The sequence below is a fragment of the Schistocerca americana genome, chromosome 2 (assembly GCF_021461395.2).
Source record: "Schistocerca americana isolate TAMUIC-IGC-003095 chromosome 2, iqSchAmer2.1, whole genome shotgun sequence".
NCBI classification, from domain to species: Eukaryota; Metazoa; Arthropoda; class Insecta; order Orthoptera; family Acrididae; genus Schistocerca; species Schistocerca americana.
Genome location: NC_060120.1, coordinates 110904261 through 110920173, shown reverse-complemented (window position 1 = coordinate 110920173; position 15913 = coordinate 110904261). Strand labels below are relative to the sequence as shown.

Genomic DNA, 15913 nt, shown 5'->3' with positions numbered 1-15913 from the left:
CATTAATTACCTGCAAGAACAGTATTCTCACCAACCAAACAAAAATTATTGTTTAATCAGTATGGGTGAATACATTTTATTCAAGTGTGACAAATGTACCAAGTGCCACCAGTTGGCAGTTGCCTTACAGGCTATATAATAACATGGTTTTTATCAAACCACTATCTTATTATGTGACATAGCCCATAAATTTGCCGATTAATGGGACAGGTTACTCTTGTAACTGATGCATTCAAATATGTTCTGGTGCATGTGATTTTGATGTTGGGATGGTATGACAATATTTTGTATTTCTTAGAATATTTGCTAATTAATTTTACTGTTACCTACAGATTTGATGATGCTTCATGTTGAACTGAAACTAGTCATCTAAGAAATTAATGCAATCAAGATATATAATAATACTATGGTGTTGCAGTGCGTGCATGTCCATAGGACCAAGCACTGCAGTGACTACAGCTGTCGTGAAATACACGAAACATATTCACAGTTGTGAATATGGACAATCTTCAGCTGTATAATGGAACGACGACATTGAAAATGTTGGAGTCCTGGTCCAGAACTAATTTTCGATGTCATTTTGTATTATAAAGCTGAAATTTCAGAAATTGTTTTTGATAAGGTTTCTCATGTTCCAGATTTTTCAAATCTAAACTTGTGATTATTTCCAAAATTCAGCCCCATAGTTTTGTAGGTCTGGTTTTGCTGATTCCGAAAATGCCATCTTCTACTAAAAGAACTGGGTGGAGCCTACATGATCAGGGGGAGACGGCGGTCTTAATGTGGTTTATTGAATAAATTAAGAAAATTATAAGTAAAAACTTTTAATGCCTAGATCACAATTTTCCTATCACAATTAAAGTTCGATAACTAGTTTCACTTCCTATCTGCAACCATCTTCAGATCTGTAACACATGTAGGAAGCATAACCTAAGAAAATTATGTACAATCTATTAGAATACAAAAACAATACAACACCTTAGCACAAATAATTGGGTGCCAGTTCTGGAAGTAAAAGTAGACATTTGACAAAGCCATTTAACAGTGTAGTATAAACTATGTTAATGCTTATCAGGTAACATACCATTATACAATTACTATGAACTGTATGGCTTGTAAGTTTACAGCTACAGAACAGCTGAAAGATTTTGGAACTGTTGCATATACTGTTATACTATTGTAAGTAATGAGCTTTTGGTCCAACTTCTACTCATTCAACTAGACAATTTCCTATATGGCCTTCAACCTGCAAAATTATTTTATGTTGTTCATATTTTAGTGCTATGCTGTACTTCGATGTTTTTATCGTTTGACTCTCAAATATGATCTTTCTTTCATTCTGTTATTTACATTTGTTAGTGCTGCTATGTACTTCGATGTTTTTATTAATTGATTCTCACATATGATGCATCTTTTACATATGGCATGTTGCCAGTTAGCTATAGAACACAGTTTCGCTGTCTTGTAGTTCATTCCCCTGTAATTTTATGATTTTAAAATTAGTTGGACTTGAGCACAAGCTTCTTGACTTAATGCTAATTACGTTGGATCTGCTTCCAACAAATGGCATGCTGCCATTTTAGGATGTAGTACAGACCTTTGCCTTGTAATTTTAACTTTATGCCATTATTATTTTATATTTTAAAATCCGTTTGAATGTAGAATAAGCTTTCTGAGATTTCTAGTCTATAATTCTTTTGACAGGTCTACAACCTGGCTTGCTCGCGGTGACATTTTCAACATGTACTGTTATTATTTTGGCACTATTTTGAATGGTATGTTATCTGATAAGTATTAATATTGTTTATACTACACTATTACATGGCTTTATCAAGTGTTCACTTTACTTCTAGAATTGGTTCCCCATCATTTGTGTTAAGGTGTTGTACAGTGTTTTTGTATTATACTTTATTGTACATAATTTTCGTAGGCTATGCTTCCTATATGTGTCTACTGCACTGTGAAATAGCTTGGTCAAATGTTCACTTTGTTTCTACAATTGGCTCCCCATTATTTGTGTTCAAGTGTTCTAACACTTTGGATAACTTAAAGTGGTGAAGTATGTGTGTAAACTCCCACTTCTTTAATGATACAACTTACTTGAGATTGTCAGCGGACTTTCCTTGCTGGTTAGCTTGCTTCTGAAACCTCCTTTTATCTTCTTCTCCGAAGTATATTTGCTAGGAACAGGAATTTCTCAAGACTCTTTCTGCTTATAAAAAAATAAGCAGATGTACACAGTTTCTTTTGCTTTACTTTACGATGTATATTCAAACATCAAAACTTTTAAAAATCTCATTCTCCACATAAACAAACCCTGTCAAGTAAATTTCCTCGCATATCTAAAGGTTAGGAACAAAGTTCATTTACACATAAGAGAAAGTTGGCTTAAAAACCAAGTCCATTTTCATCGTGAATCTGAATACATGTCTTATCCTCTCCATGTCCAAAACGAGCATCGATTTAACAATATGTCGACTGTTCTTCCTTTTCTTACTACAATAATCAAAGTTATAAAACAGTATTGAATAACACAGAAGTTCCTTGAGTCTGCTGTGTTCTTTCATTTAACTTCCATGGCGCAACTGGCAAACACTTGTCGGTGCCGTTCGACCACCGTGTCTGCTGTCTTCTTAGTACACACTTTACCTGCACATACAGCCAGGTGACGTGCAGTACATAGGCTCTCTCACACTTATATATAAAATATTGTGTATTCGAGACGGTCGAAGGCCAAGTGGTTCTAGAATTTATGCGGAAATTCTCAAAACACTACTGTGTTGTACAGTATTTTTGTATTATCCTTTATTGTACATAATTTTCTTAGGCTATGCTTCCTATAGTGTTACAGATCTGAAGGTGGTTGCAGATAGCAATGGTATCAAACTTTAATTGTGACAGGAAAATTGCAGGCACCCAACTGTAATTGTATAATGTCATTGGTATGTCTAAACTGTGAGCATTATTAACAATGTAGCAAAGACAGATCACTACTTACCATAAAGGAGACATGTTAAGTTTCAGACAGGCACGATTAAAAGACACATACATAAAGCTTTCAGCCACAGCAACACACACACACACACACACACACACACACACACACACTACACACGATTCGTACACACAAGCAACCGCACTTCACCCACAGGTGAATCTCGGGCACAGATGCAACTATCATGTGGAATTCAGGCAGCAATCTGGACGGGAAGGGGAACGGATAGCAGTGTACAGGTGGGGAGAGAGATAAACGCTGTCTGGTGGAGTGTGCAGGGACTAGAATGCCAGCAGGCGCAGTGTCAGGAAGTTGTGCGGCAGGGAGGTGGGGAAAGAAAAGGAGAGTAGTGGGGAAAGATGGGTGGATGTGTTGGCAAAGGGCCACAAATAAACAGGATGGGAGACGAGAATGGGGAGGAGATGATAGGACAGAGGGGGTAGAAACTGTTGAGTGGAGTTTCTGGGGACAGTATGTTACCATAGATTGAGGCCGGGGTAATTATGGGAGTGGAGAATGTGTTGCAAGGGTAACTCCCATATGTGCACTGGTATATTCCAGGGGACCCTAATCCAGATACTTATAGAATGGAGTTCTCTTTATTTTTACATCTAAAATCACTGATTGCAGTCCTTTGTTGAAAATGTGTAGTAATTCTTGTTTGATGACAAAAGAAGACATTGGTCATTGGCTGTGACGTACCTCAGTGATCCTTCATACAGTTTCATTGCTGATGTGCTGTTGAATTTCTCCATTTCTGATAAAGACATGATTGATAGTAATGCTTGTCACACTAGGAAATTCAACAAACTTTGTATGCTGTTTTCTATTGATTGCTCAAATATGATAATGCTATTTTGCCAATTAATGCCTCTCTTTTGACCCATATAGTGGAGACAAAACTTGCAAGACTTCGTTAATATGCTTTCTACAATTACCATATTCTGTTTGTTTGCTGCCACAACAGAGAGAATTTTGTAATGACCACAGTGATGATAGTGTACAGTTGCCTCTTTGAAACCTGTGGCACATAAAGGAGGATCCACATAGATGATTCAGTATAGTAACTGTTGTGCACTGAGCAGTGTTATAGGTGGTGTGGGACTTGATGATCCCTCAATTCAGATTCAAAAGCAAGTCCATAAGATAAGGGTCCGCTGAAGACGTGTCCTAACCATCCTCTCAATAAATAAATAAAGAGGGGAAAATAAACACCATGACATGGATTTACAAAACCTCTGTGAGAAATATCAATATTATGTCTAAGAGGCTTACAGAGATTAGCAGCCAATAAGATCCAAGACCCATGGAGTAAACTCAGCAGTTAAGAGTCCTCACAACGATATTTGTCAGACATGGGCCATTGGTGAATTCCTCAGCAAACACACAGAAGACACTGATACTGAAGTTTGCTCTGTTGAATTAAATAATACCTTATCTCTCCATTGAAAGATCTACCTGGTACACGTGTTGTCTTCAAAAACCAGAACACCCACCTTGTTTCTGGAGACTTAAATAGCCATAGTAGCATCTAGGTACATGTAGATCATAATGAAAATTGCATAGCAGTGGTAATCTCGTTTGATTACTCACAACAGCCTGAAAACCTGATAAATCCCATCTCACAATTCAGTTTGTTAATATCATTGAAATAGACACATACTGTTTCTAATGTTCTAATAAACCACAAGCTTCTGTCTTGGACTGGAAATACAACAAATTTTATCATATCATTGTCATTATTTACTGACAAGATACTGAATGATAAGCACAGCGAGGTATTTGCAAATACTAAAATAAGTAACTTCTTTTTGTTTTCTATTCACAGGAAGACAGGAGATTGAATCAGTTGAACAAACCAGCTACCAATAAAGTTGCTATGTTACCGAAAGTGCTTTCACAGTTGAAGAAACATGATCTCCAACTGGCCTTTATTGAGTCAAACGTTCTTCATGTGCTGACAGATTGGCTAGCACCTATGCCTGATCGCAGCATGCCATCACTAAAAATCAGAGATAGCATTTTGAAGCTACTTTGGGATGTAAGTATGGATTTAATAATGTGTTCTCATAATTATCAACATTCTGACTTAAACTGAGATGCCTTTAGTACTTCTTATTGCTTCCTTAGAGTCCTCGTAATAGTTCTCTCCTTATGCTCATTCCTGAAATCCCATTGCTTGTTAACAGACAGTTATCTTCTCAGTCTTGGAAAGGTACAGAATTAATATTTGACTGTTTTATGAAACTGATTGATTGAATCTTTCTATAAATTATTTCACAAACTCACACAGTAACAAAAGGAAACACGCACTGACAATTTAACATTCATGTTTCAACTTATTTCAAGAAATAACTTGCTTATATATTCAAATATCATGACTGTTTTAATGTAACCTGTTTATCAGCACCTTGTCATTAAAATCTTTCTGGATGTACGGTTGAGCCATCAAATAAAATACTTAAACATAAACATCACTCACGGAGTAGGTCTTAAGCCTGTCCGACTGATGAAGCTGCCTACAAGGCAGTACGAGTGATCCAAGATCGTGGAATATGATCAGCGTGTTGCTAATCTCTCGGCCATTATTACCAGGAGGTGAAAACTGATGATGTCCTTACTTCTTTACCTGAGCAGCTCCTCATTTGCCAGCCTCACGATGCTGAGTAGACCTCTTTCCAGACCTCTCTACCTTAGAAAAAATCTGAAGAAGCACCAAGAATTGAACCTGGGTCCTTCTGTACAGAAGGCAGTACTGCTAACCATTCGGCTAAGGGACGAACTTTCAAATATACTAAAATAAACACAGTTTTTGCCAAAGTTGCAGCAGCATTCCTCACAGAAAAGTCTAATTAGCTGGAGAGTGCTTCAGTATCAGTAAAACCTTGGTTATTCAAGGCTATAGGGACCAAGTAAAGCTCGAATTTGAGAAACAGAAATTACATGAAGAGAAACAATTTTAGAGACCTTTTATTTATAAATAGATTCAGAACCCGATGTTCACTGTATTACTACAGTAAACAGTAACAGAAATATTAATAATAATAATAAATACATAACAAGAGCCAATAACCAATACACACTGCACTGAACCTGAGCAGACACTGAATGAATGACTGGTAGTGGGTGAAACAGCAACAGCGGCTATAGTGAGCACAATTGTAAACAGTGCATGCATATGCATCTCGGCTGCTGATCACACCTGTTCCCAGGGAACTTTCGATTTTATCCGTGATATTCTTTTAATTTTTTTTTTTAACTTAATAGTCATCCGTTGTCCACCTTAAATGGAGACTCGGTCGGACTGCCGGGTTCTCAAATTACCGAAATTTTACTTTATTGCATTTCTGACAGTGTTGCTAGACCACTGACGTCACATTTATTATGTTTTGTTGGTCCTGAAATAACATTAATGAGAACTAGGACAGAGGAAGGAGATGTGTGGCAGACTATTCTTGAGCTGCACAGCTTGCTGACAATTGATAGCCTGATACAAATAAGTAATGAGCTTCTGCGGCTGTGATTTCGTGCTGTTAATAGAAGAGAAATGACACCAGTTGTGCATGGACACAGCAGTGTCTGGTGAAGCTGTTACACTGCAGTTGCACGCAGCCTGTCATACTTGAACTGCTGGCAGCCAGCATGCTGGGAGCTTGTAGTCACCTTCCCTGTTGATGTTGTGTCGATTGCCTCTCTTATTTTGCATGTATGTGTCCATGGTTGTCTAGTGAAACTTTGAGGGCAACCTACAATCGTGATGGTGCCGTGCTAGTAATGCGAATCTGTTGCGCTGTCCCGGTTGAACATAGCACTCGTGCTCTTTTATTTGGTTGCTAACAGGCCTTCTGCTGTCCCCAATGTACGCAGCACCACACTCATAGTTTTGTGTACACCTGCAGCATTGAGGGCTTTTACCCGTGTCCTAAGTGGACCCTACCAAATCCTGGATCCTGTGATCATTCTGGTAAACTGTTTTGATGCTTCCCTGGTGAAGCATTTTGGCTGCTCACTAAGGTAAACACACCATTGTAAACTGTTCTTTCATTTAACTTTCTGTATCTGGCTTCCTACTGAACTTGCTATTGTCTTATTGTTGTATCTGTTCACTCGGGTGGTGTTATGCGGCTCTTTCGATTTGTGTTTGATATTGTTTTTATCATAGATGTGATGGGCTTGAGTGATCAGCAAGTGTAGGATGGAACACTACTGTGGCATAGGATGGAGCACAATTGAGTAAAAGGATGGAAGGCGGTTGAGCCAGATGGTCGTGGCTTCAGCAGGTTTCCAGTAGCATAGGTTTCTGGTGGACTTTTTGTTTGGCAGTTTGCCATTGTAAGTTTCTAACGTTTTTGACAGCAAGAATGTGTAAAGTTGGATTACAAACTTCCCACTTCTCTTACACGACTCGACTTACTTGGTGTACACAGCTGATCTTCTTCTCTGGATAGCCAGCTTCTGGAATCTCTATAACCTTCTTCTACGAAGAATGATGCTAGTTATAGGAACCTTAAAGACTCTCTCTCTCTCTACTTGCGAAATCATTAGGTCCTCGAAGAATACTTTCCAACAACTATCGGTATATTTGAGCTTCATAAGTCACTTGTATTGTCTCACATTAGAAACAGATTTATGTACATTTTAGAAAAGAGTTGGCTTAACAACCATAACTCTTTTACAAACAAATCGAGAAATATGTGTTACCTCCAGCAATTCCAAGATAAGAGTTTTTTCATAATTCAGAATCTCAAATGTTCATGTTATTTATAACAAAGGTCTCCATTACGATTAACACAGAATAACCCAGAAGTTCCGTAGTTCTTCCTTGCTCTTTCACTACGACTTCCATGTATCGACCGACAAGTACCTGTCGGTGCCGTTCGACTGCCATGTGTACAGTCTTCTCACGATAAACTTTGGACCTGCACATACAGACAGGTGACGCATAGTAGATAGGGTTCCTTTCTCCCACTCACATCTAAAATATTGTGTGTTTGAGACGGTGGAAGTCCGAGTGATTTCTAGAATTTGTGCGGAAATTCTCAAAACACTACAAATTGTGTAGACCTTCACATCGAGGAATGGAGTCACACCTTTACTTTCTTATTTTAGTAGGAAGTGCATGTTCTTATGCAGGCTGTTAATATGCTGGTGAAATTGTGCAGCTCTGCTTCTCCATGCGACCAAATGATGAGTGTTTCATCTACATATCACAACTGATGGCATGGACAGAAATGTACAGAGATTAAGGCAGTTTGCTCAGATGTTTCCGTCAAGACGTTTGCTACTGTCAGAAGAAGGAAATGACATCGCCACTCCATTTGTTTGTTCATAATATTTACCTTACCAAGTATAAGTTGACAGTAAACATAACTGCACGAGGTTACAGGTGGTATTCGTTCCTGAATGATACTGATAGTCGTCTGTTGGTTCATTGGTGAAGAGAGACGGTTTGCTGAAGCTGATTAATATATCAGTTTGCTATGTGTGCTGCCCATGTATAATTTGAATAAAGTGATTTTTAATTTTCACATACAGTTGCCACAAGGGGCCGTAGTCTACTGGCCAGATGCTTTGCCAGATTTTACAGTGTTTAATGGTAAATTGGCCGATCAGCTCCCAAGTCCCAAATTGGTAGAAGTCAAAGAGCTTTAGCTGGTAGTCATTTGTTTTTGACTGCTGCTGGCATTACCTATGTGACAGTATTGTGCGAGGTAGCCATTGTTATCTACTATGTTGTAATTCACTCTATTTCTTACTGTTTCCTTTCCTTGTGATAAGTGTACATAATTGTTCCAGGACATTTATTAAACATTCAATACATAAGATAATTTTGGTTTTGAGTACTAACTACACTTAAGCAGTTTTTACCTCCGTGAGTGACTTTTGCTTTATTGGAAGCGTGATAAGGTGCCTGCACTGTGGGAGGCAGGCAGGGCTTGTTCACCCTGCACAGTTCCTTGCCCTGTGGCGATTTACGAAGGGGCCAGGCTTGCTTCCACTGCTCACCACAGCCTCCTCTGGCAGTTGGACAACTTACAGTTAACACACTGTGAGTAGGTGATTGCCTCACATTAATAGCTTCCTTTTACAGCTGTTAGATACTCGATAAGTTCTTGGTGTTTCTGAGAAATCAGTGATGAGTTCTTTGACTGTGTCATGATCAGTTCTAGATTTTTGGATTAAGACTCACATCCTTAATCATTTTCAGCATCAGATCACTCATAAGTTCATTGTAAATAGGATCACTCGAAAGATCAGTCACTTTTTATCCTTATCGTATAGTATCCATTACAGCAGTGGCATTCCCTTCAACTACTAGGGAACCATAGTGACTTTACTCCTTCTAAGGACTTCTATGGCAGCTCTGTCTTCTTGATAGATATTATGTCTAGGAGGTTTTGCTTGTTGGATTCTGTTTTTATCTTTCCTTTTAAGCTTCATTTTGTGTGACCAGTTGGGGCATCACTTCAGCAGTTCAAATAATTTCTTCTATGGAGAGCCTTGTAGGTGCTACTATCAAGTTTAACATCTGTAACAGCACTGACAGTGCTGCCTTGCTGATGGTCTCTGATGGCAGATTTTTAACAGCCTAAGATGCACCCAATCTTGTCCATGTAGCATGTCTCTTCCTTGTTAGTTCCTTGAATTTTTTCCTCTGGTGGTTGCAGAGCAATCATTTTTCTGTGCAGGCTTGCCTGTATGTTATTTTGTTGACCTTGTTTCAATCACCAATAGTATCAACAATAGCCAGAGATGCTTCTGGAGCAGCACTCCATCGCTACAGAGTTGTTGGATTCTTACTCTCAACAAAGCATGACCAGCTCATTTGCAGATGGTTCTCACTTTCCTGATGTCAATCTGAGGCCAAATCATGAGGAGTTCAGGATGACAGGGATGTACTGCCCATAGGGGTCATTGTCAGCAGTTCTGTGATTTTTCTGTGTTGCTTATACTTGAACTAAAATTTTCTCTTTTTGATTTAATCTTACATTCTGGTTTGTGCATTGGATTATTTCTGTTCATATGAGTTCTTGGAGCCACCCTATACTGCTGGAGAATGAAAAATAGAGATTTATCAGCAGTAAACTCTTAATATACTAACCTCATTACTTCACTGTTGCATTGTTCCACCTCCTATATTGCTACTAACCCTGTGTTTCTTGTAATTGAGATCTAAACCCCTGTTGTTCCAATCATAAAGTATTCATCTCCTAATCCAACTTCGTGTCTTATAGCTTCTACTTAAATCAAAAGTGCCCCTTATACCACCGTGTATATTTGCTACAGACTACTAGCACTGCATCAAATCTACTACTTTGTCTTACCTGTAATCCCCCACCCAATTTACTTCACTGCAATGCATATATTTCAACCAAACACAACACATTGCATGACACTATCAGGGGAAATTAGCAGTTGGTGTCAAATTGTTCAAACAGTCAGACACAGTCCATCTTTATGACTCCAGACTGCCAGTTGATGTTCCTGCCATTTATACCCTCCGCTGATTTATTGTGTGACAGGCATCCATTATATAAGCCCCCTGTTTATATCTTTAGTTGTACTTAATCTCCAAGAAAAGTCATTTTAAGCTTTCACTGATATTGATGCTCCTAGGCAGTATCGCATTCGGGAGGATGACGGTTCAATCCCGTCTCCAGCCATCCTGATTTAGGTTTTCCGTGATTTCCCTAAATTGTTTCAGGCAAATGCCGGGATGGTTCCTTTGAAAAGGCACGGCCGATTTCCTTCCCAGTCCTTCCCTAACCCGAGCTTGCGCTCCGTCTCTAACGACCTCGTTCTTGACGGGACGTTAAAACTAACCACCACTACCTAGGCAGTACTGATGCCAACATTCATAGCCCTGCGTAAACATATTCTTTATCATAGAGAAATATGTTGAGTAAGGGCCATGGACCTGTAAGTGCATTCTCCTGTGTGTTGACTGCATCCTCCCGTGTGTTGTTGATAAAATAATCACAATCTCTTCAGCATACTAGAAAAATTTTCAAAAGTGCTATGACCTGTTGCAAGTTTCCTAGTGTCTGTCATATGTTTAATGTGGTATTCTTAAGTTTCTGTGTAGAAAATGCTGTTTGACTAATTATGTCTAATTTTGCTGATTTTCAACAATATTATGAAAAGGAAAGTTGCTGCTCACCATTCAGCGGGGATGCTGAGTCACAGACAGCCAACATTATGCCTATCTGCGGCTCAGCATCTCCGCTACATGGTGAGCAGCAACATTCCTTTTTATAATACAGGGTGATTCAAAAAGAATACCACAACTTTAAAAATGTGTATTTAATGAAAGAAACATAATATAACCTTCTGTTATACATCATTACAAAGAGTATTTAAAAAGTTTTTTTTTTTTTTTTTTTTTTTTTTTTTTTTTTTTTTTTTTTTTTTTTTTTTTTTTCCCCCACTCAAAAACAAGTTCAGAGATGTTTAATATGGCCCCCTCCAGACACACGAGCAATATCAACCCGATACTCCAACTCGTTCCACACTCTCTGTAGCATATCAGGCGTAACAGTTTGGATAGCTGCTGTTATTTCTCGTTTCAAATCATCAATGGTGGCTGGGAGAGGTGGCCGAAACACCATATCCTTAACATACCCCCATAAAAAAAAAATTGCAGGGGGTAAGATCAGGGCTTCTTGGAGGCCAGTGATGAAGTGCTCTGTCACGGGCTGCCTCGGGTAGTTTGGTTTTTAGCCTAGTCAACAGCGCCTCAAGCGAACAAATGTACAACTAAATGAAACTTTATAGCTCCCTTAATTCGCTGACAGATAGTGCTTAGCTCTGCCTTTTGTCGTTGCAGAGTTTTAAATTCCTAAAGTTGTGGTATTCTTTTTGAATCACCCTGTATTGTTACATTCCACCCTGGATTTTACGTTGCTTGATTTTTGCTGATTTTCCTTTTCCTTAATCAATAACATGCAGTTTGTTATTGAAATGCTAAGTCCAATGGACATAACCCCAGTATTACTAGCTGCTGACAAGATGCTGACATCATACAGCCCTGTTAATCAAGTGTGACATATAGTCGACTCTAACGTTGGTGACATGTAAACCCACACTAATATATTTGTGTCTTCACTGTACCACACACAACTGTTGCAAATTACATTGTTCCTCATAGAATAGAAAAATACAAACATCACAAAGAGTTTCCCAAAGGCACTGTATATTACAGAATTGGATTTTGTCTTGGAACTGACATTCTGCTAGCATTGACAAAGTGGCTTTCTTTTCCTCAGCCATTGTAACTTGTGTATAGCCCATGATAAGAGCAGATGTCACATATTCAAGCCATTGAACAGGCGTATAAGTATTGTCCAATCAACAATTGAAAACTTGCAGTTTGGAAAATTGTTGAAACCATAAGTATGTAAAAATGGAATTAAACATCATCTTATGCCCAGATTTGGAGTACTGTTGTGCAATATTGTGTCAGATTGTTACTATAACTATTTATAGTTCATATTAGCTTGAAAAACATACAAATACTCCTACATTCCTGTCTTAATCTGACTTTCTTTTTTTTTTTTTTTGATAAAAATACTCAATGCTTTTGAATTTTTGATTTAGGAAGGGCACTGTATTAATATTTAAAAAACTTCTGTCACCATTTTGTGCGTGTTTTTTTTTTTTTTTTTTTTTTTTTTTTTTTTTTTTTTTTTTTTTTTTTTTAAAAAAATTAAGATATTGGTGGCTTTGTTATGGCATATATCCAGACAATGCAATAAGCCAAAATATATTGATTCTTTGGGCTGTAATTTTCATTTTTTGTTTATGGAATGACAAATGGCTTTTTTGGTTTATTTAATGTATGAGTCGGTGACTTTTACACTGACACAGATGATGTGTAGAAATGTTCTCATAGTTTTCTGCTCGTAAAGACGTTGGTGTAGCTATTACTTTCACAGTATTCTATAGCTAAAGTTTCTTATAATGAACATGTGCAAACTTCTTCAATTTCTTTCATTACAGTTCCCACAGATCAGCCAAGACATGCTCAAACAGTCTGGAATTGGGAAGGCAGTTATGTATTTGTATAAGCACCCAAAAGAAACAAAGGAGAACAAAGAACGAGCAGGAAAGTTGATCAATGAATGGGCACGTCCCATTTTCAACGTGTCAACAGATTTCAGAGGTAACAATTGCATACTGTAAACCAGTATCATAGATAAACTTTTTGTGTGTGAATTCTACTGTACTTTAAATTGACTTTGCTGTCACATTACAAACTACACAGATGGTACAGTAAAACGATCGACTTTGTGCACAAGAGTTGGATATGTGCTGTTGTATATAGCCTCTTCTCCCTTCTTTATCACGTTAAGATGTTTTGTATAATAAAGTTTCTGTGTTTGTAATAACAGATTAAATTGTCCATTAGTCCACAAAATAAAGCAATAATAGTTCCTGATTGAAATTATTAAGTCCAACCATGACTACTTCATTGGAACCCATATTGCAATTATAATATCAAGCACAGTTCCAAATGAATCTTATTTAGGTAAACACCACAAACTCATCCAATAGAAGCACTGTGTGGAAATTTTATATCCACTTGTCCATTTGCATGTACTGTGTATGTAATAAGAAATATTAAAATGTTTCATGAGGATTATGGGCAGTACTGTGTTAGTGACTGTATAAATAACAATATAGCTGATACGCTGAAATTTATTGAAAAGGAAGCAGTTTTAGAGAAACAAGAGTTCCGGGTAGAAGGGGAGGCAGGGATTTATTATTACCAAATTTTACTTGAATTGGTAAGATAGTGGGTGGCACCTGATATTAGCTAGGTGATAGTGAAGTAGGAGAAGAAAGCTGGTTAGGTTTTATAAACTCAGATTTTCTCCTGTAAGGGAGCTGCCGATGGACATGGTTACTTTAAATGAATACAGGAGGGCCATGCAGACTTTTAGTTTGCTTAAGAGATAATTTACACAATTAAAATTAAAGGAAGTACTAAGATCTGTTGGATTTTGTAGACAGAAGATAGCTTGTGAAAAACAGCCAAAAATGTGAAAAAGAAATGCCAACAATTAATTGTAAATGCTGTTCTGCCAGTGATTTTATGTCTCATTATATGTGTAGTTGTATGCAAGAAGTTTGCTTGATCAGTTACACTGCAAGTATAAAATCTAAACTTCAGTTATAATGCAGTCATTTGTAGTTGGTAGTGTGTTAAAGGCATAAATTGTCACTTGTATTTTGAATACAGTTCCTCCTAATAAGTATTTCTCTTGACAAATGTACTTTAATTTTAAATCAGTCGTTCAATTAAATTGTCTTCACAGCTATGTCAAAGGAAGAACGGATGCAGAGAGACAGTGAACAACAACCCAAGAGACAGCGTATTTCAGTTGAAGAAGAACATTCAAGAAAACAGGACATTACCAAAGCATTGGCAGTTGGAGAAACTGAAGAAAAGTATGTTATGTAATTGTGTAGGATTTGTCACATTTGATTCATTTCATAAAATATAAACTGTGTAAGAATGTAGGATCGTATTTGTCTCGTGCTGATATTAGATTGTCCACATGCCATTTTGCTCTGTGTATTATTCTGTAATTTTCATATTCTTAAAGTGTATTAACGAATGAAATTCCAAAAATACTTACGTTAACCCCTTTGACTGCTACAGACATTCTCTCTGCATTCTGTACTGTTGCTGTACTGCTTGCATAATGCTGCTACCATGCTAAGAGACAGCGTTCTGGCCACTATGAATGCTTTCAGCTGATTTTAAGAAAACTACTTGGTGAAAAAACTTCACATTTGCACATCTTACAGTCTGATATCTTCACATAATAAAGAATTGAATTATTTTTCATTATTCATCGTAGTTACTGTGCTGCATCAAATTAAGTAAAGCATTGCACAGAATTTTAAAATGTTTGCAGAGGTAAAAACATGTTGCGTAAACTTTAAGCGGTGGTGGTGGTGCTTAGTGTTTAACGTCCCGTCGTCAATGAGGTCATTAGAGACGGAGCGCAAGCTCGGGTTAGGGAAGGATTGGGAAGGAAATCGGCCGTGCCCTTTCAAAGGAACCATCCCGGCATTTGCCCGAAACGATTTAGGGAAATCACGGAAAACCTAAATCAGGATGGCCGGAGATGGGATTGAACCGTCGTCCTCCCGAATGCGAGTCCAGTGTGCTAACCACTGCGCCACCTCGCTCCGTAAACTTTAAGTACTGTTGATTTTAGCTTGTATGTACTATGTATGAAATGTAGATAAGATATTGAAATTTTACTAGAATATCATCTCATTTCATTCTGAAGTTATTGGTTTTTATATGCAGCATGTGATTGTGTGTGCAGCATGCCCAATTTTGTTCCTGCACATTGGGAATTGTCGTATTTCATAAATAGTTCAAGAGTGAGGTTTTTTTGCAAATGATTTCATGTGAAGAGGCACATCTGTCTTGTGAGAAACACTCTTAACTTTTTTATTAATCGAGATATGGAAGTAACTTGTCTGCAGCAGTGAGAGGCTGGCAGGATGGGACTTGAGAAAAAAACAGAGGCCATTTTTAAACATGTCACCAGTGCTTGGGAAGCAGCAGAGCAAGATGAGTTAACTCATCTGCCTCCAATGTGGCTGTAAGCTTTTGTCAAAAACTGTATTGCTACATTATGCTGTAGAGGCTATTTTCAAGTGACGCCAAGAATTTGCCAAGTATATTAGTTGCCATAATCTTAAAGAACAGGACACATCAAATGACTCAACTTGTATCACTGCAAGTTTCAGATGTGCCATGTGCTGTTTCCAGAGATTATGACAGCTGATGTATTTGGCATTTTCGTGGTATCTATTGGAAATCATTGCTACAGACAAAACTGGGCAGTCCTGATTTATCAGCAAATGTTAAATTTTTACAGAAGGTTACAGCTC

General features: G+C 37.8%; 1 protein-coding gene across 1 annotated transcript in view; it reads left to right on the top strand.

Annotated features, from left to right (window-relative positions):
• LOC124596635 (protein IWS1 homolog) overlaps nt 1-15913 on the top strand; it is a 124483-nt gene that overhangs the window by 93325 nt on the left and 15245 nt on the right. Inside the window, exons 6-8 of the mRNA XM_047135863.1 lie at nt 4824-5036; nt 12995-13157; nt 14314-14446. Coding sequence (XP_046991819.1) covers nt 4824-5036; nt 12995-13157; nt 14314-14446 — 509 coding nt within the window. The remainder of the gene's footprint in view (nt 1-4823; nt 5037-12994; nt 13158-14313; nt 14447-15913) is intronic.